The sequence below is a fragment of the Lycium barbarum genome, chromosome 3 (genome assembly GCF_019175385.1).
Source record: "Lycium barbarum isolate Lr01 chromosome 3, ASM1917538v2, whole genome shotgun sequence".
In the NCBI taxonomy this organism is placed as follows: Eukaryota; Viridiplantae; Streptophyta; class Magnoliopsida; order Solanales; family Solanaceae; genus Lycium; species Lycium barbarum.
Genome location: NC_083339.1, coordinates 130,498,777 through 130,519,910, shown reverse-complemented (window position 1 = coordinate 130,519,910; position 21,134 = coordinate 130,498,777). Strand labels below are relative to the sequence as shown.

Genomic DNA, 21,134 nt, shown 5'->3' with positions numbered 1-21,134 from the left:
GTATTCAAATGATTAAGTGAATAAGTAAATTGGGAAAATTATTGAGATAAGTTATTGGGCCAGACCCATTTCTTATGACCCATATATCTTAGTTGCCTAGGGTTTGGGGGGGGGGGGGGGGGGGGGGGGGGGGGGGGGGGGGGGGAACCGTACCTCAACAATTGAGGGCAAACAACTGAAGATATTTGAGGACATTGGCAGTGTTATTCTAATTTAATGTATGTCGTACTCTTTCCTTCCGCCAGATTATTCTATACATGATTATCAAGAATCCTACACCATACGAGAAAGAAACCTTTTGTACTTTTAAATTTTGCAAACAAAAGGTAGTATTCTTTACAATTTGGTTCTTAGTGCTCTCATGTGTTCTTAATTATTGGACAATAATTGTGCCAACGATAGAGTTGATAATGGGGAATGATTCTGAATGGATAATATGCTAATGATAAAATAATAATGAGCTACTCATTAGGTGAAATGATTAAATGGATTATTTGTTAGTGGATTTCTACATATTTTGCTAAGAGTTGAAGATTTTGTTTCGTCACTTTGGTTTTAGTCCGTATTTTCTCATGATTATCACTTTCTAATTCAAATTTTGATATATTGAGTATATGAAGTTCATGATATTTGAGACATGAAGAATGGGATTGTAATCTTAAGTTAAGATTTTGGGGGAATTGAAAGTGTTGAGCCCTAGTCTTAAGAAGTAGGAACTTATGATTTGAGAGTCCATTTGTGGATGAAATTGACTAACTTTCTGAATATAGGACCCTTAGGTTATGGGTAAAATGATTTTTAAAGAAAATTCCAGTTCTGCCTGTGTGGGCCCGGGATCACTTTTCGGGGTGCGTTTTGGAATTTCAAATATAAGTATAGCAATATGGGTATCCTTAGATTCGTATTCTAACGTAGATTGCATATTGATAGATTTCGATCATTCGGAGACTCTACGCAAATGGAAGGCATTGGTTTGATCGTTCATGACACCCGCTCGGCATTGAGGGAGGTTACGGCTTACTTTATGTCTAGACTCCGGTTAGCGAAACGTATGTAGATAGTAGTGATTGATGGGAAAAGCATGATAGGTCTTCAGGTATGGTGTGGAGGTAAATTCCATCTAGGCTGGTATTGTCAGCTGTTATGTGGGCTTGTCGCCATTATTGTGATACTGTTATGCGGGCCTGACGCCATTATTGTGATATTGTTATGTGGGATTGTTTCCATGGTTATGATTTCATGTACTTGATATAATTCTCTCTCTCTCTCTCTCTCTCTCTCTCTCTCTCTCTCTCTCTCTCTCTCTCTCTCTCTCTCTCTTGTTATCTCACTTGTCATATGGAAGAGGGAGATTATTACTGAGAAATTGAATATTGAATTGCATTTCAGAGTATGAATCTGTGGAACCTATGATTGCAGTGATTATTGAGGTTGATTTCATGCATGGCATGCATCCCATATTCCATGTGTTATTTGATGTGATTATCACCTAGTTGTATCTCTGTCACATACTAGCTCACTCATCTCATGAGAGGGAAGGGTAATATTGATGATAGAACCGTGGGCAATAATATGACTTGTACTTTGTTGATGATATTGTTGAGACTGATATCATGCATGACATGCATCCATATTATTCTTATGTTGTCCTGATAGTGAGGTGAGTGATATGTCATGAAATTACGGCACATTCGACGCCAACTACTTAGTCTTTTGTAAATCCCCAAGTACTTTTGATGTCGTTTCTCGTGTTTTTGTGTTAATTTGTAGAATAACATGTGCTGGAAGCAACTTGAGGCAAAATGAAACAAAAACCAGCTGAATTGAACCAGGGCATCACTTGCGAATCACAGGTACTGCATGCGAGTCGCAGGTGGTGCAGCATCTGTTGACAGAGATGGCCAAAGAAAACAGGATAGTGGTGCAACACATGTGACACCACATGCGAGTCGCAGGTGGTACCTGCGAGTCCCATCCTATGCCGCAGATGCTGCACCACAGCTGATTGAAGATGCGACACCTGCGATGATTTGATGCAACCTGCGACTCGCAGGTTGCACATGCGACACCAAGTGCGATTCGCACCAGATGCGCAGGGGCATTTTTGTCTGGAAATTGTTCCCGTTTTGGACATTCTATAAATAGATTTTCTAGGGTTTTGGACTCATTATTCTACAGATTTTTAGCTTAGATTTTTGTGGAGCTCATTTATTATTGGTTGGTGAAGCCTTTAAGAGATTCCTTTTGGATTTTGTCATCTTCTCCATTCAATACTTTTGTAAGCTTTATGAATACACTTTACTTTATTGCTTTACCTTTAATGAATATTAGTAGCTAATCTTTTTAGCTAAGGTTGTGAGACCAAATGTGTTAGTTATGTGATTAGGTTTCATACTCATACTACATTTATATGCTAATGGTGTTTTCTATTAACTCTTCAAGCATTAATGTCTTGTGATGGTGTACAACATTACTTGTGACTTAATACCATTACTTTGCTTGGAAAAGAAAGTAGAGGTTAGGAAAATAGTTAATAGCAACAATTTGGATCATTAAATCCATCTAATAGCTTGAGCTAGGAATAGGAAAGCTAGTTGAGACTATATGGGTGTTCTCTTATAAAACATTCTAGGACTTGGAAAAGCCTAGGATGAAATTTGCTAATTTGGTTGGAAAACTTTTGGCAAGATTCGCGTGACCCTTGGTTTAATGCACTTAGGCATATAAATAAGTTGAATTGATACCCAATCGCATTACTTTCCATTGGAACCACAACCTTAGTCCCATTTACCAATAGTTTACATCTTATAACAATTCTTAATCTTTAATGAAGAAACAACAATCAAACCACTATTATATTCCCCTTTCCCTTGAAATATAGACTAATAGTCGGGTGTTACACTTATTAAGTATATTTTCTTCATTGTATTCTCTGTGGGATTCGACCCCAACCTCATTGGGTTCTATATTTGACAACGACCGCTTACTCCTGATATTAAAGGTGTAATTTGGGCGTATCAGTGAGTGATTGAGAGACTTCGAGGTCTTTGCCGGAGATTGAGAGTGACATAGAGACTCCGAGGTCCTTGCCGAAGATTGAGAGTGACAGAGAGACTCCGAGGTCGTTGCCGGAGATTGAGAGAGATTGATAGCCTCCGAGGTTTCTTCCGGGAGCACGAGTGGTACATGGACTTCGCAGGTCCCCCATGGGTCATGACTATAAGGCATTGCCATAGCATGTGTGTACGAGAGTGGAGCGTGAGAGGTGAATACTGCATTGCATAACATTTACATAGCACGGCATTGCATTGCATAACACTCAATTTGAATTGCTATTCATGTCATTGCATGGTACATTCTCTGATTGATTCTTGATTTGTGAATTATGGAGTTGTTGTTTGTAAGTATTTATTTTAAAGGCTTGACGGGCTCGAGGTTTAGAGATTTCCTCCTAGGCTTATAACCTGAGATATTGAAATCCCTTGTGACTATTGTTACTGTAAGACTTCCATATTTGCTAGAGTTGTGACTGTGTTTGATTACTTATCTGCGTACTTGTTAGTTGCTTCCTGTTTATATGCGTGAACTAATCATTGTCGGCCTATGATACCTACGAGCCTGGTGTTGTGCTCATACTACTCTTGCTACACTCCTTGTGGAGTGTAAAGTTATTTTCAGGTCATGTTCGGAGTCTCACGACCGTTTCGAGGCATTTGAGATCTTGCAACCCAGAGTCTCTCCTTAGATTTCTGTTGTTCTCTATCCTTAAACAGAAGTCGTATTCAGTTTGAGTCTATTATCTACTTCCGATTGTAAACTCCTTAGAAGCTCTTGTACGAGTCTAGACCAGGTTTTGAGAATTTATTATAATGAATGTATTTCTTCAACATTGGTTTAATATTTAAACTGTTGGAGTGCGTTTACATATTGTTATTCCGCGTGTTGTATCAAATTAAGGTAGTTAGGGGAAGGGTTCACCCACCAAAGGGGGTTAGTGGGGGTGCCCGCATGATCCATGATTTGAGTCGTGACAATAATTAGATCCAAGAATATCAATTAATTATATTCTCCAATCAAATACATCAAATTAGGTGACTATAAATAAGATGTCATGCATTTATTACTATCAAGTATTGCTATTGTATTGACAATAAATAAGATGTCATAAATTTATTACTATTAAGTATTGCTATTGCATTGCCAAATTAGTACGTATACACGTTTCAATTCTGTACTGTTTTCTTAAGGTTTATTTTAATTTTAATTATATCATGTAATATTAGGTGACTGTATTTATTATGATTTAATGCATTTCTTACTATTAATTATTGTCATTGTATTGCCAAAATAGTACGTATACATTTCAATTATGTACCTTTCTAAAGTTTTTTTTTAATTAATTACATCATGTAATATATCTTACCATTTAAAGGAGTATTCTTGATTATAAATTAGATCCAAAAATATCAATTAATCATATCCCTTATGGTATTAGTACCCACGCGATGTGCGGACAGTATTTAAGAAAAAGAATCATAAAAAAGAGATAACAAATAACTTAAATATGCAAATTTAAAGTAGAGAATAATATAAGGGTCAAGATCTATCTCAACATCCCTTTCAATTGATAATATTCAATGTGGCGGAGGAGCCAAAAACAGAAGTAAAATAATTAAAGATCCATAATTTTAGTAAATGGGATTCCATAGTTACGTTCTTAATCAATAACTCCTTGTTTGAAAATCTTTACATAATTTCATATACTAATTAATAGTATTCATATCCCTTATGGAGCCTACAGTTGCGAAACTTCTTATTTAATCTTATTACCATAATTTTTTAGGTAGAAAAAAAGTAATAAAAAGGTCAGAAGAATCTAAAGCTACGAAAGTCATTATTAATGCATTTTGCTTATACCACCATTAGGTCCTTCCCTCTTTGCCTTTATTCAAGATTTAGTTTTTAAAAAATTTCTTTGCCACAAATCTATTACTAATAATTCAATTATTAAAACAAAATACTAAAACTTGATAGGTGCAAATTCAATTTTAAAAAGTAAAATCTAAAGACTCAAACAATTGAAGTAACAAACAAATAGGTGCAAAATAAAAGCGAAAATTAATAGAAGAATGACGGGCTAGAGTCTTTCTATAGTAAAAACATGTGCATTAATTATGCAATCAAAATTGGACGTGGCTGCCAAAAGAAAGTAACTACCTTGCTTGTTAATGTAACTGCTTGAATTAAGTGCAAAAAGTGATAAATTTCAGTAGGAATAGCAAACATTGCACCTATCCAATAATATTTAGGATATACGTGAAAATAAAAAATAAAAGAAGTTGCTAAGAGTACCTCGACAGATTTAGCACATTGTTTCTTTGCGATAGAAGTTGTCCGAAATTATAGAACCTACACATATATAAATAAATATATAAGTATACAAAAGTACAACGTTGCAAAAGTTGTGTAAAATGTATGATTTGAGGGGATTAAATAGAGAAGGAAAGAAGATGAATAAGTGGAAGTATTAAGAGTTAATCTAGAAGATTTCATCTTTCAATTCAAATTCAAATTCAAATTCTTAATTTCAATGCAAAATATTTTCTCTACATAGAAGGAAAAGATATAGGAAACGGAAATTGATATTTATTTCTATAATTTTGGTCCACCAAAGTCGTAAAGATTGTTGAGTTGATTCTGCTAGTAGCACCGTATCGTCTTAATTTTAGGAAGGATAATCATTTGATTAGTTTAAAAAGGATAGCTATCTTTCAATTCAATCCAAATTCAATTTTCTTTTTACCTCAATTCAAAATTTTACATCTTTCAATTCTAATTAAAATTTTCTTATCTCAATTCAATAATTATCATCTTTCAATATTTTTTATTACAATATTTATTATTTTTGTCCTATAATTGCCAAGTGACTTTTTAATAGCTTACTATTTGGGTTAAACATATTGCAAATTAATCTCCATTTATATATAGATATAATTTATTTACTTTAATTTATTTTTACATTTATTATAAATTTGAAAGAATGGAGTGTGTAAAACTTGTTATTGAATTTCAGTTTTGTACAGATTTGATAATTGATGCAAAGTAAAAGTCAAACCACTGTGCAGCTCCAAAAGATAAATAATTAATCGAATACTAATTTTAAAAAAAGATACGTATCAAGGCAAATATAATAGTAGATATTTTTCATTAAATAATTAATAGTATGTATATTCAATATTTATGGAAAAGATCTAAAAAGTAAAGTAATACATTTATATTAGATTTCAATTATTCTAATAATTCCCATTGAATGTGAGATTTTGTTTATTTCTCCGATCAAATCCTCCAAAATAGGTAAGTACACATTAACTTTAAATAATGTCAATTTTTTTTTTTAATTCTATAATATAATATTATATATTATCTTTTAAAGTAGTATTCTTGACTATACATTAGATCCAAAAATATCAATTAATTATTCAATTACCTCCAACAAATTAGGTGAGTTCATTTAATAATGTCAATTAGTTTCTTTTTAAAATTGATACAAATAGAATTCGTTGCCAAGTAGCTTGTTCATATTATGCTACTTGGCTTAACATTAAGCTAGACTACCCTCCTTTTATTATAATATAAATTGATTATTTTAAACTCAGTGATTGAACCTAAATAATGAAAGCAAATAGAATATTGATGGTACAGTTCAATTTAAAGTGCTACAGCTAATCAAAGTGGTTGGTTCCTTTGAAAATTTTAATCTGTACTCATGAAAACAATTTTTTAATCCAGTCTAAATATACATATGTAGTTTTTTTTTAAAATTCTATACAAGCGATGATATGTCTTACTTATACTTTATGTTTAATACTATTAACTTAGAACCGCATGGGATCAAGAACTTAAAAAAGTAGAAAATAGAGCCAGAATTACTTTATTGACAACAAAAGCGAAAGCCAGTGTCCTAGGAAATGTGCCCTTTACATATTTAACTAGTTTTTCGAGGACAAAATGTTCTGTATTCATTTGATCATTAATTAGCTATTGTATACTGACATTTGTACTGATGGTGTGTTTGCTATCCAGGAAAATATTTCTAATTTTCTGATTGAAACGCCTGAATTTGGAAAGTTGGGGAAATGAATAAGAGTTTAATAATTAATTAATTTAGTTAGATACATGAATTAGAGAGATTAATGAGAAAATTTAGGAAAGGTGGAGACGGTGGTGTAGCGGTGCTAATGGTGGCAAAAGTTGTGAAGGGGAGGAGATGATAGTGATGGAAGAAGAAAGGGAAGAGAAGGCGAAATGGGTTAGAGTGGTGAGGTAACATGTCATATGGTATCCACCTCACCGAGTTGTCAGCGCCATGTCAGATCATATGTCCACCTTGGATAATTTTAAGGGAAGAGGAACCTAAAGTATAACGAGAAGAGTATATTTGGACTCAAAGTATAACGAGGGGGTATATTTAACCATTTTCTAATAGTACAAGGGTATATTTGACCCTTTTCCGTACTACTAATTAGGCCTCATTTGGTTTCAATAGAATTAAGACATCTGAATCTGAATGCACATCTGAATGATTAAGATGTTGTCCCTTGTTTTTCAACATATGATGTGCATAATTTATTTATTTTTAAACATAATTAATTTACAATTCAAATAAAAAGTAATTAAATATTTTAAAAATAATAAATTTACTAAGAGAAAATCATTATTGGATAAACATTATAATGTGATCTCCTCATTGAGATATGTATATTATATCTCAATGCGCTCATCACGTTTGACTTGATTCTTACACACTTCGAATTTCTTCATTATATTTAATTAGGTCATCGCACCATTATCTCACCTAAAAGATTAGTAAATACACTTTTAATTTTTTAATTATATTAGTTTGTCTCCACGCGCCTTCTCATGTTCGTCACGAGTATAATACACTTTTAATATCTTAATTATATTAGTTTGTCTCCCCGCGCCTTCTCATGTGCGCCACGACACAAACATTGTTAAATCTTATACCATATTAAATTATGTGATCTCCTCATTAAAAAGTTAAAATTGTTAAAGAGAATACACTTTTAATCTCTTGATTATATTTGTACTAGTGAATATGTCCGCTCTTCGCGCAAATATTAAAAATTAAATATGACTAAATAAATACCTTTATAAGTTTTATAGTAAAAATATCTATCTCAAATTTATCTCTCTACACCAATACATCAATCTAATATTATTCATTCTTTAATATAATTGTAATCTCATGGTTGATTGCTCTTTCCTTATATTCTCTGGCCAATTTTCTAATATATTTTGTGAAGAGGAATTCTACAAATACAAATAATACTTTTATGTGATAGCGTATTTTCAGATTTTGCTAAAAAAAAAATGATAATATATGCAATATACTTTCAGTTAGAATTCATGAAGATTAATTTATTTTTGATAAATATATTAATTAAGATAAACAGAAATATTACCGCAAAAGAGTGACATCTCCAAGAGGAATTAAATCATATATAACTTTTTCATTTAAATCGTAAATTAAAAGTTTCTACTATGAATGCATCTTCAAAATATATACATGTAACTTCTCAATTAAAATGTACTAAAAAGTTCACAAATTTAACAAAAAAGGATTTCGTACATATCCAAAAATACAAACACTTTCTAAGCACGTTTTGTGAAAATAAAGCGATAAGATATATAACAGAGATATACACCTACAGATTTTTGAATTTTTATGTGTGTTGCATGATAAGGTGGTATTTTACGAACTTATTTCTTCTTTAATTTTAGATTGTTTTTATGTTTTGATTGAGAAATTAGTACATTTAATGTCTTTTTACTTCCATTTTATAGGTTTATGTGATTTAGAAGTGATGAAATCAAGTAAAAATAAAGTCAAAAAGAGGCCAAATTGGACAAAACTGCACAGTTTTGCAAAACTGTCCAAGCAAAACTGTCAAAAGTGGACAGTTTTGCAAAAACGGGACAGATTTGCAAATCTGAAAAGTTGGGGCTTATTTTGTTATTTTTGGACTTGGAAAAAGTGGGGAACTATAAAAGGAAGACAAGAGAGCAATTATATTCATCTTTTGGCCATTCAACACAAGCTTTGGAGCTAGAGTTTTATACCACACCTTTGGAGGAGAAGATTGGAGCTCGTTAATGATAAATTTCTCAACCCTTTCTTCAATTCCTTGCTTTGTATTGCTTATTTAAGGGTGTTGTATTTTATTCCATAACTTTAATCTTGTTTATGAAAATATTCATTTGCAAAGTTGGATGAAACCTCTTGTTATGCTTATGTATTGAATGATTTTTATTTTTATTGAAGTGGGTCTTTGTTATTTTAATTAATCGTGTTCTTTAATGTTTCTTAAGGGATTAGCTAACCCTAAGACTCGCCCATTTACTTTGATTGAGCTCGGAAGAGGAAATCTAAGTTGGGAAAGATTAATTAACAAGAATTTGGGTCATTAAACCCATCTAATAACTTGAGCTAGGAATAGGAAAGTTACTTGAGATTCAATTGGTTGTGCTTGATATCACACTCTAAGGCTTGGAAAAGCTTAGAGTGAAATTCATTGATTTGGTTGGAAGACTTTCAATGAGATTTTAGAAACCATTATCTATTAACATAAACCCGCTCTTAATTGTAATATCATAAAATATATTGGATCGTTACTTGAGAGTTCCTTGTATCTACGCTTGTGGCCATTGATAATTTTACTTGCTTTCTAGATTAGTTTATATTATTAGTTATAATTTTATCAAAAAAACCAAATTATTATCAAGTGTTTGGCTTAGCGTAGAAAGTGATAATTCCTTACTTGATTAAATCGCCTAGCATATTGTTTCCTGTGGGATCGACCCCGACTCATAATTGGGTAAATTATATTGCGACGATCGTGTACACTTTATCTTTGAGGAGCGATTTGAACGCTATCATTGCACTCTATGAAATAGTTCTTCTAAACTGTGACAACATCCTAAAATAACAAAAATGGTAAAAATATGTATAATTTAAGCTTTCAAGGAAATAAAAACTTTCCTTTTTCAAAATATCAATAGTGCTCTTTTCACATTCCTTTGATGATCCCTACTCTAAAAGTGGCATCATAAAATGAAAAATCAAAAGTTTAATGATCATGAAAGGAAAAAAAAAGAGAAAGATCAATAGTCATAGATAGGTCATTACTTCTTAACATACCCCCATCCCCCCCCCCCCCCCCCAAAAAAAAAAGCCTTTGAAACAGAAGTCATTTGTCTAAATCGGTCCACTCAATAACTTACTTCTCTATCTCAATTTATGTGACATCATTTTTTTTTGTCTGTCTCAAAAAGAATATCATCTTTCTATATGTAGAAACAAATTTAACTTTATGGAATGATTTACAACCACACATTTATGTAAGATTTGTTTTGAGCCACACATATACAAAGAATTTTTTTTTTTTTTTTAGCAGTTGTAGTAGCGGTCTTAACTCTTAAGCGTGGGGAGAGAAAAAGTCCTTTGCTTTTACTAACGAATTTACTACTACAAATCACAATTAATTCTTGGGGAAGGAGTAAAGAGGAGTTAGTGATATACGTGAGGAGTGGGGTAGTTCTTTGCTTTTACTATTAATTTAATGTAAAGTAATCACATTCACTATTGGTAAACATTAAACTATATTGTAATTACATCAATATATAAAGATTTAATTAGAAAAATTAGGTTAAAAAAAAGAAGAAGATATCTTAGTGTCTATACTAGCAGAAGACGGTACGCTTACAAATCAAGTACTTGTCAGAGTGCTGAAAGTGAGGTAACAGTCTCTTTACTGACTTCAATGTCTATTACAAATTACGGTAAGGATGCAGTTATTCAGCTCAAAGTTAACAATAAATGTTTTGGATGAATGACAAATGAAGGAATTAGAGGGCTTACCGGACTCTATCCACAGGCTTTGGTCGGCATGTTAAACTTCTAATATCAAACATCTTAATTAGTTCAGAAGTTAAATCATATCAGATATTCGTAATAAACTAGGAACAGCGCATCTGGAATATCTTTAGGCAGGTTGTTTATGTAAAGATAGAAACGCAACATTTCCTCATTTGAAAGAGTTGCCTGGTCAACGACGTCGCTATTGCCTGTCAGAACCCACAGATCCCCTGAGTTCACTCTTTTGAGGCTTCCTCTGCAAAATGGGCAGGACGCGGACCTTAAGTTCCTGCAACAGATATCAAGGTTAAGAAAATTGCCAGAAAGCTTATTCTTTTGGCAATGAAAAGTAATAATGAGGGATCCAGAAAAAGAAAACGAGGAACAAGAATATCACTTGCCAGTCACGATAGCAATTAATGCACATGGCATGACAGCAGTTTGGCAAAACTACTTTGGTGCACGGTTCTAAGCAGATCCCACATTCATTTTCTTTTTCTAGATCAGCATCAAAATGCTTTTGCTCTTGTACTTTCTTCCCAGGAATCGTTTCTGAAACTTGAGGTTCGTCTTGTCTACTATCCTGTTCTGATGAGCTATCATGTAAGCGCTGGAGATATGGTAATAAAACCGCTGCAAATTGGTATTTGTCAGATAAATAAGTGTTCATGTATATGGATATAGTTAGAGAAAAACGCTAGACATAAAGATGGAGGCACAATGAAATATCATAAAGTTTGCTCAATGTAATTACTATGAGGTCTCTCTATTTACTGGTGGGATGAAATCAGATACTCACTAAATGAAATTCAATCCAGGAAAGTATATTTGATTAAGTATATCAGAATACACTGTCAAGTAGATCTAATTTTACAGCTCTTAGACCACCAAATGTTTTTTTCATTGGGTTACATCTTCAACTGCTAGTTGAAGATGAATGAAAATGGTGCATACCATAGAATTCTCTAATGCTTGCTTTCCTCCCATCTGAAGGAATCTTCTTCTTGCTATTGGGGCTAACCTTAAAAAGATCACAACTTTTTTCAGCAAAATATGACAATATCAACTTAGTATAATAAAATCTTTAACCTACTTGTACTATGAGAAGAAATTAAAAGCCCGAGAAAAGAGAACAAACCTTGTATACAACTATGTGGAAGAGATTGAGATAACTTGGAAGTAAGCATGTGCATGAGAAATCCATCCACTGGAGCAAGAACAGAAGTATTGGCGCCAAGTTGTTGTATGCCAATTTCATTTGTAGACAAGTGCCATTCTTGAACCTCGGAATAGAAGCTGCCCTGCAAGATGTAATTTATAGCAAAATGGTTATCTTTAGTGTTTAAGACAGCGACCAGAACAACAATTTGACGAGGTACACCTTTTAGCAACTGGCTACAGAAATCACAAGCAAATCCAGTGATTTAAACATGGAACAGTTGGAATCACAGAAAGTAAATTCAAGATTGTGGAAACACCGACTTGCAAACTCACAAAAAGCTTACAAAAGTATTATTCCGAGACCCTTCAAAACAATAGAAGAAAAGAAATTAACAAAACACATCAATAAATTCTTGCTACTGCAGATTACTATTTCATTGCATTGTTTTCATCGTTTATTTTTCAACAATATGTGAAAGTAGATGTGATAAAACTTACTACAAGAAAGAGAACTTCTAAGAATGCCAATTGAAGAATTCATAAGGTTTAACAGGATGAAGTAGTAAAAAATTACTCCGATACTAAACTAACCAAAACCACCTCTCCAATTATATTCATAATTACTTGAAACTACTATTATAAAATTTCACCTAGTCATAGTGTTATCTGCGGAACTAGCATACAGAACACTGATGAAAAATTCGTTAGTCCATTCTCATAGTTCCAAATATTTAGGAAGTAAAGAAAAAGGAAATTCCAAAAAATTGTCTCCCTTGTTTGATTTGCATTGAAGACGAAAAAAGAAGAAGAGTTCTTTCCTTTTGGGCTCAGTACCAAATATAGTTGAATGTCAATGATAAAAGAGTAACATAATTTTTGCTACTCCTCAATTCAAACGAAGGAAAGAAAATATGCTATTGTCAACTTTCCCCTCCACTTGCTCTTCCATTTTCCCTTCCTTGACCAAAAGAACCACCCACATGAACAAAGCAAAGCTCTATCAACATTCCATTTGGAAGCCGAAAAGAGGTTACTTCCAGAAATTCCCAATTCAAAAAAACTAGAAATCTTGAGGAAAAATCCACAAATTTTAGCATCAAAGTAGTTTCCTGTTATTTTTTTTCCTTTCTAAACCATGGTGTTCAGGGTAGCTTGCGCGCACCTTGACCAATTCTGCGAAGTATTTGCTACCTCTGTCCACTAAGGCTTGGACACAAGAATAATCTTGAGTATTTTCAACCCACTTTATTGACTAGGTCACACCTTGGTGCACAATAATTTCCTGTTACTCAACAGCATTTTCCTACTTTCATATGCAGTAAATCCAAAATGCTCTAGTCCCTCTCTAGGGCAAACCCCTTTACTTTTTCAAAGGTGAGACACGGGGAAAAAAACAAATTCTTTTAGGCAGACTTTTCAAACTAATCACAACAAAATAGTAGTATCTTGAAAAGGTCAATCTTTTTGAAATTTTAGAGAGGAAAGAGTAAGCAAATGGTGTATTCCTATCGTGTAATTAACGAAAAGAGAAGCAATAGCATTAACTGATACCATATCTCCTCTTCACAAATCAGAAAAGAACCTGTTTTATATTGAAGAAAACCAGAAAGGGAAACTAATCTAAGATGAAATATAATTTGATATGTCTTAACTTAGGTTCAATTCATCATATAGCAGTAACAGAGCACTGAAAAAAAAGGATCAAAACTGACACAAGCATGCAAGTAAGAAAAGAACATACAGCAAATTGGCATACTGAATATCAGCCTCAATTGCCTTTAAAGAATCTTCACAGGAAGTAGATTTTACAAGCTGATAGTAATTCGTCATCATTTACGCCAAACTTGCAATTTTCAAATGTACACTTGTACAAGAATTGATCTGCACAATGATGGGCAAGATAACTCAGTTGGGTATATGTAATGTAGGAGTAAAATGTTGAACATTTAGAATAAAGAAGAAGAAGTCAATGGAGTCTAGAAGGAGTATTTAATGAGAAGCAGCCATTGACATTATAAAGGAACAAGAAAGAGAGAGATGTAGTGTTGTTATGGTTGGTTGCTTCCTGTTACAAGTTTTGGATTTTGAGTTGTATATGTAATATGTTGAATTTTGACTGTTGAGCGACCATGTCAAGTTTGACTCATAAAATTTGAATTTCCACGGCATTAACTACTTTTCAATTATAGGAATTATAATAAAAGCGGCCTATTTGTAAATTTTACCTTAATGATGCCTTTTCTGTTCTTCGGGAAAATTATCCATACATAAAGCTATGTATTATTAATCATGTTTGGTTAGCACTATTGTCCCTAAAAATAATGCATGCTTAAATTGTGCGGTGATATTATTTTATGAATTACATTCAATGTTATGTTAATATAATTCATTGGCTATTGATCACCGAATGACTGTCTTGGCTAATCTGTGTATAATTTGTCCACTAACGTATAAGGCACCACGGTAGATCAATTATATGGTCAAAAAGACAAAAACCAATAAATTAAACGCTAGATTAGGCAATTTTAGAATTTTAGAATTCGATAATAAAATTTCCAGTGGAAATACATTTATTGTTCTATTATTATATGTAAAGGGAAAGAGGAGGGAAATGACGAGAGGTTTAGAAGATAGAGACCGAGTATCACCAACAAAGTGAAAGTGCAGATAACCAACCAACTGGACATACATAATTTAGTTGCATTATTATCGACTATTGTAAAGCTTTCTACGTTTGCTTCTCCCACCAATATTTTCTTAATTTTTTTTCTTTTTGTAGCTATTTATGTATAAGTAAGCATTGTTTTCTTAAATTTAAGGGAAAATGACTTTTTTCTTAAAATAATATTGTTCTGAAACTTAATTATTTGTATATTGGTATCTTGTTAAATATAATTCCTAAAATATAAGAGTATCGGATGGAACAGTGACACCTTCATGGAGTTGCTTAACTAACAATATTCAACTAATTGTTTATGATTTTTGATTGAAAAATGAAAAGAAAAACAAGTCGCTGATTCAAATTATGAAAATTTTTAACGGTTGAAAGAAGCTGTTAAATTACTTAAGAGCTATTATTGAAAGCCACTAAACAATTAATCAATGGCTTTATTTTTTGAAATCCGTACATAAAATAAGAAGAAAGAAATGGGAGATTTGGATTTTTAGTTAACGCAAAGCTTACACGTGCAGACTATAGGACGTTTGTTATATGAATTTTTTAATGCAAAAGACTTTATTTTTTTCACATCCATATATGGTTTGAATTTGTGTCCTGAAATTAACCAAATTCAAAACGTTAAGAACACTAGGATTTGTTTTAGTTGAAGCAAACATGCTGCCAGAGCGGTTCTAGTGAATAATTACGTATTCATCTGTACCAAATAGCTTTGGCCGATGCACATCTTGTATATATATGCACTACAAGTTAATTAATAAATATTAATAACAAGTCTAAACCCAATAAAACATAGTAGAAATAGTAAATATTATGAATCAAAACCTATAAAATTTAAATTTTGAAAGCGTATTTGCATGTTGTACCAACAAAATGTATGCTATGCACCTTCCCTCATTTTGAATAATAGGATGATGGTCTATTGGTCTCCTGAAATTAAACAACTCAACCGCATATCAGTTTGTTTAACCACAATTAGATCTTAGCAACTAATTTGAGCATCGATGTCACTCTTACCCAACGCTTAACTATTGTTGGCAGTGGCGGACCTAGTAAGAGCCCAGGGGGTTCATTTAGCGAAAAATTGCACTGTATATACAAGGTGAAAATTATTTTTTATGTATATATAGTAGACGTTGAACCCCCTTAGCTTCTTCATTTATGACTTCTTTATATTTTTGAACCCCTTGGCATAAATTCTGGCTCCGCCACTGATTGTTGGATGTTTAAAGGACTTTAAAAGTCACTTGGTTTTTAATCTTTTGGATGTTGCTATATTTTACAAAATTTTAACGTACGCAAAACCTAATTAATCTTGCTGGCAATTAGCCATATGCTCAAGATTTCTGCCCCCGAAAATTTATTTAGTAACATATAAGAACTTGCATATACTTAGGATTTTCTTTATATCTTGATTTTGATATGACTCATCAATTATAAGAAAAAATTGTGGACATCTAGCTGCTGGTTTTGGTTGACGACAAGTGAGAACGTCATCCCTCCTATTGCATTATTTCTCTTTTCTATCCAAATTAGGTGTCCTCTAATTTTGGCGTATCTAGTAAAAAGTACTATTATTTAGTAGCAACATTAGTCATAAAGGACATCAAGCTGCTGGCTTTGTCTTCCTTGCTTTTTAAAGCAATTAGTCTATACGTGAGGTTGAACGTTATTCTGTCAATCTCAATCATAATAAAAATTATTAGATACATTATTAATAATTATATACATTGATTTTATGAGTTAAAAAAAAATTATTATAGTATAAGATTGTATCTACTTATACTTCTTTGAAATTGATGTTCTCACTATTTATCTTTTTCTTCTTTTCCCCCATAAAAAACGCGTTACCACTAAGATAATTCAATATTAGAGATTAAGTGACAATATATTTATTTATTGTCATTTACAGATACGAAGTGTTGAAAATCGTTACTAAATAAGATTATACTATTAAAATGTTAATAAGTTTTACGAACATTTAGTTATTTATTAAAAAAAAAAGTTGACCACAAAAATAAGATATAATAATATTTTCTATTAAAAAATCAAGTAATACATAAACAAAAGTACATCCACACAATTGATAAATAAGTATATATCAATTCACCGATCTGCACCTAATGAAGAATAATTTAACATAATTAACTGATATTAGCTTTTCCCTCTGTGCACTTTTACTTGTCCACTATACAAAGAATAAATGTCAATTTTTACTTGTTCAGTTTAAAAATCAAGAGATAAATTACCATTTTATGCCTATTTTATCCTTATTATAGTACTACTACTAATTATTTCAATTCATTTCCCACTGAGTAAGATGACTTATACTGCAAATAAGATGTGATATAATAAAATTACCTTTTTATTTATTGTTTTTAAGGAGTGTGTCATGTCAAACATGAAAACAGGGACAGAGGAAGTATAATGACAATTTAATGTTTGGCTTTAACTTTAATTCCATAAGAAAAAATATTATATGGAAGGATTTCTTCAGGTATCTCCGTGGAGAAATTTTGGGTGAAACAAAATTGGTTCGATGTATTAATTGTTATGAAAATTCAATGTTTGCTTTTAGTTTGGAATCCACAAAAACAAAAGTACACGGTTTTTAATAGAAATCTTACCATATTCAATTTGAATTGGAATCAAATTCATGGCGGATAGACGGAAGCTCCATTTAGCAGACTATGTGAATTTATATTTAACAAAATAGTCAGTAGAAATATGATAGAATTAGACTAAAAAATATCGAAGTCAATCAATGTTTTAAAAATATTTTTGTCTTTCAACATTATATTGTTATTCGTGCTTTTATAATAAGTAATATAGATAGATAGATATTTTAATTTTACCCAATATAAAATTACTTTTAAAAATAATTTAGCTCTCGATGGATACAAAATTAGTGGGTCACAATTTTGGGTTGATAGGTCTAATATCTTATTTTTATTTAGTACATTTTCTTTGATTATTTTAGTTGCATATCTTATTTTACTTCAATGTATTTTCTTTGATTATTTTATTAGTTTAATTATCAACAATGTCATTATTTAGATTTGTTTTGCTAAAAATAAAAGTATTACATAAAAATAAAAATAAACGTAAAATACACTACAGAAACACAGGTCCCAAAGAAACCAACTCACTGCCAACTTTTGTTATTTTGAGTTTTCAATAAGAATTCTATTTCATCCGGAAGTAAAATAAAATAGCAGGTTATTTTAATAAAAAGAATATAAACAGAATTTTAAAAGGACATAAAAATCGTTCAATATTTAAAGGGTATTTTGGTCAACCAACATTTATATTCATGCTTTTAAAATAATATAGATAGATAGATATACTTATTTTGGATCAAATTATTTTGGCTAAAAAGAAACCTATATTGAACTGGAGCGAGTATATGTTTCTATTTTTAAAACTAATCTGAACTGGGGTCTAAGACAAAAGTAAAAGACCGAAGGTTTTCGGTATAAATTGTACATAAGTGATGTATAGCGACATTAGACTGCAACTCTAATACCTATTTATTTAACTTTTTTCAGCTACCAATTTATATAGTTTTATGAGGCAGAAATCTTAGAATTTGTACTCAATATTATTTCGTGTTTATTCTCTTCTTGGAGGGTTGGAATGGTAAATACTTACCAGCACTATAGTATTAAATCAAATCATATCAAATAATCATAATTAAGTGACTCAATGAGATGATAATGTATATTACTTAATCTTTATTAAGTGAGTCTATTTGCAAATACATGTCATGGTATAAATATTGAGTGCGCATAAATTTTTACGATAGGGAAGGGGATCAGAATTTCGTGGACAGTGGTAAAAGGAATTCAACTTTACTCTGTTTAGTTTCCAGCTTAGCATAAAATTCAACAGCACCTACTAGCTAGGGCTCCCACTAGCTAGTACAATTAATGGATGGAAAAACAAGTGAACCACCAACGCCTACTGGAATAGGAATCACAAAAAATTCAACCAAGGAAAAATAAAGAAGGCGTAGAACTCTAATTAGACTTGGCCTCATATTTCCTCAACAAGTTCAAAGTTTGAATTTAATACTTAGAGAATGTAGATTTCTAGTATAGTCTTTTAATTATTGGGGAAGCATTTGACTTAGTTAGCAGATCAACCAACCCAAACTACCTTATAAACTAACCAACCCAAACTACCTTATAAACTATCTGTTGAATTTTTAGTCGTGGGTAACTCTTAAATATATATATATATATATATATATATATATATATATATATATATATATATATATATATATATACATTACAAGTATTACTTTGGTGACGTTTTTCACATGAGATTACTAAAAAATAATGTTAAATTGGTCATGATCTTATATTTCTGTACTAGAAGTGATGTGAAAGTCAATTCACTGATAAGTGACGTGGCATGCCACTTAAACAATTGTATACAGAAAAAATATTGCTTTTTATTTTATATAAAACTAACTTTTAAATAGATTGGTGAATACTTGAATTGATAATAAAACAAATAAATAAATTGTAATTAGAACCAAGAAAATGAGCTTGATGAGTCGGGTTGGTTAGATGAGTTAAATAAATTTATTACTAAAAATGAGATCTTAATGTGACATGGCATGCCAACTAGAAAAGAAGGGACTTTTGTGATGTTTAGTATTTTTTTAGGGATAGTGATAGTTGAGTGATATTATAATTCTAAAAGAAACAAAAAAACAATTTTAGTAGGTAATCCCAATACATGGATGAGCATTCAGAAAACTAACTTTGATTCTGGTTATCATCTTGCAAAATTGATTTTACTAATGATAAAGTTCTGCTAATCGTCGAGAGAGTAGTTCTCACATGTTTCCCAAATTCTTTTGGAACTATTTATGGCCTTTAAGGATTAAAATTAAGCAAGCAAAAATATTTTTTAAGGAACTGTTTTTTAAATACATTGCATGTTAATTATATTATTACAGAAAGAATTCATTACATTATTATTAAAAAAGGTTATCTGTCATTTTTGTGAAATGGAATCTGAAACTTTAGAGCACGTGTTTCATGTTTAATTTGTATGTTCAAGATCAGTTAATTATAAAAATGAGCCCGACTCTTTTTGACTTAATTTGTTATCTTAGATTTTACTGCTTGGTGGTACAAACTAGTTTTGGACATATAATTTTCGTTTTTGAATGTCAATACATTATTGCAATTGGAGGTGCGCATTTATTTTATTGATGATGTGGAAGGCTATTAATGAATAAGTATATGTTTAATTCAGTATTCTGGAGTGAGAATGATGCGTTTTCTAAAGCCTTATTTTGATATGCGTATGTTACTGCCGACGGAAGTTTACTAACTTTTTCTTCAGAAATTGTGGTGCTTTATGTTGATGCAGGTTTGTATCAAAAGGTTTACAAGAGAGAATCAAGTTGGTATAGCGCTTGAGGCTAATCGTGATATGCTTCGTGTTTATAGTAATCTAATTCGTTTTGTTGGAAAACTAGTTGTAACAGCTGAAGCGTTGACAATAAGAAATACAATTCAAATGACTGTTAAGTATCACTGGAAGAATATAAGTATTTTGTCAGATTCGTCAACAATGATTAAAATGCTCAATAGAAGAATAGGACTTTAAGTATTACATAAATATTGCTTGCGAAGATATTTGGTATCTCAAGTCTGAATTATTTGTCTTTTTTTTTTAAGTAAATATTTAATGCTCGTAGCCATAGTTTACCTAAGATTCTATTATAATGTACTATTTAGGGAAATTTTTTGGTTTGACTCCTTCCATATTTGGATCGTCAATGAGGTTTCACCTTATTTTGTACAAGTGATTATTGGGCTTGCTTAATGTAGTCGTAAGACTAGTAATGATAAACTTTGCGACGATTCCGTTCTACTTCGTAAGCTCGTAGCATTGATCCCGATAAATCTCAGTTTAATGCTTTTCTCCCCCAGTAATATCTACGCCTTCAGCTCGTTCTAAGAAAATAAAATTTCGGATAATGTGTTTCTAATACCAAAAAAAGTAGTTGCAAAAATTATTTTGTTTCTCGATCAAAAAAAGTGATTTTGCTTAATTGCTTTAAAAAATGATGAAGTGGTTAAAACACCCCTAAACTTGGCGTAGATTATTACTTTAGTCCTCAAACTATGGCTAGTCTTAAAAACACCTCTAAGCTTGGTTTAGTGGATTTTAATACACCCCCAAGCTCATACACCTTAGTGAGCGTAGTCACTCGCGATCCAGCTGGAATTTCCAGCTAATGTGTCATCCACGTGGATAATTTAAGGCCAAATAATAAAGGAAAGAGACTAATATATTAAACACCCGACCGCAAAATTCACCTGATTTATTAAA

General features: G+C 31.7%; 1 protein-coding gene across 2 annotated transcripts; it reads right to left on the bottom strand.

Moving 5' to 3' along the window:
• Positions 1-10,809: 10,809 nt before the first annotated feature.
• Positions 10,810-14,155, bottom strand: LOC132632531 (E3 ubiquitin-protein ligase AIRP2-like). Of its 2 annotated transcripts, none has more exons than XM_060348500.1 (5): positions 13,839-14,155; positions 12,075-12,237; positions 11,891-11,957; positions 11,338-11,569; positions 10,810-11,225 (listed from the first exon to the last, which is right to left on the bottom strand). In XM_060348500.1, the coding sequence occupies exons 1-5, from the start codon at positions 13,928-13,930 to the stop codon at positions 11,015-11,017; spliced, it is 765 nt and encodes a 254-aa protein (XP_060204483.1). In that variant the 5' UTR covers positions 13,931-14,155; the 3' UTR covers positions 10,810-11,014. The 2 variants fall into 2 exon arrangements, with proteins under 2 accessions (XP_060204483.1, XP_060204484.1); XM_060348501.1 differs by lacking the exon at positions 13,839-14,155 and adding an exon at positions 12,318-13,815.
• Between the last annotated feature and the right edge of the window lie 6,979 nt (positions 14,156-21,134).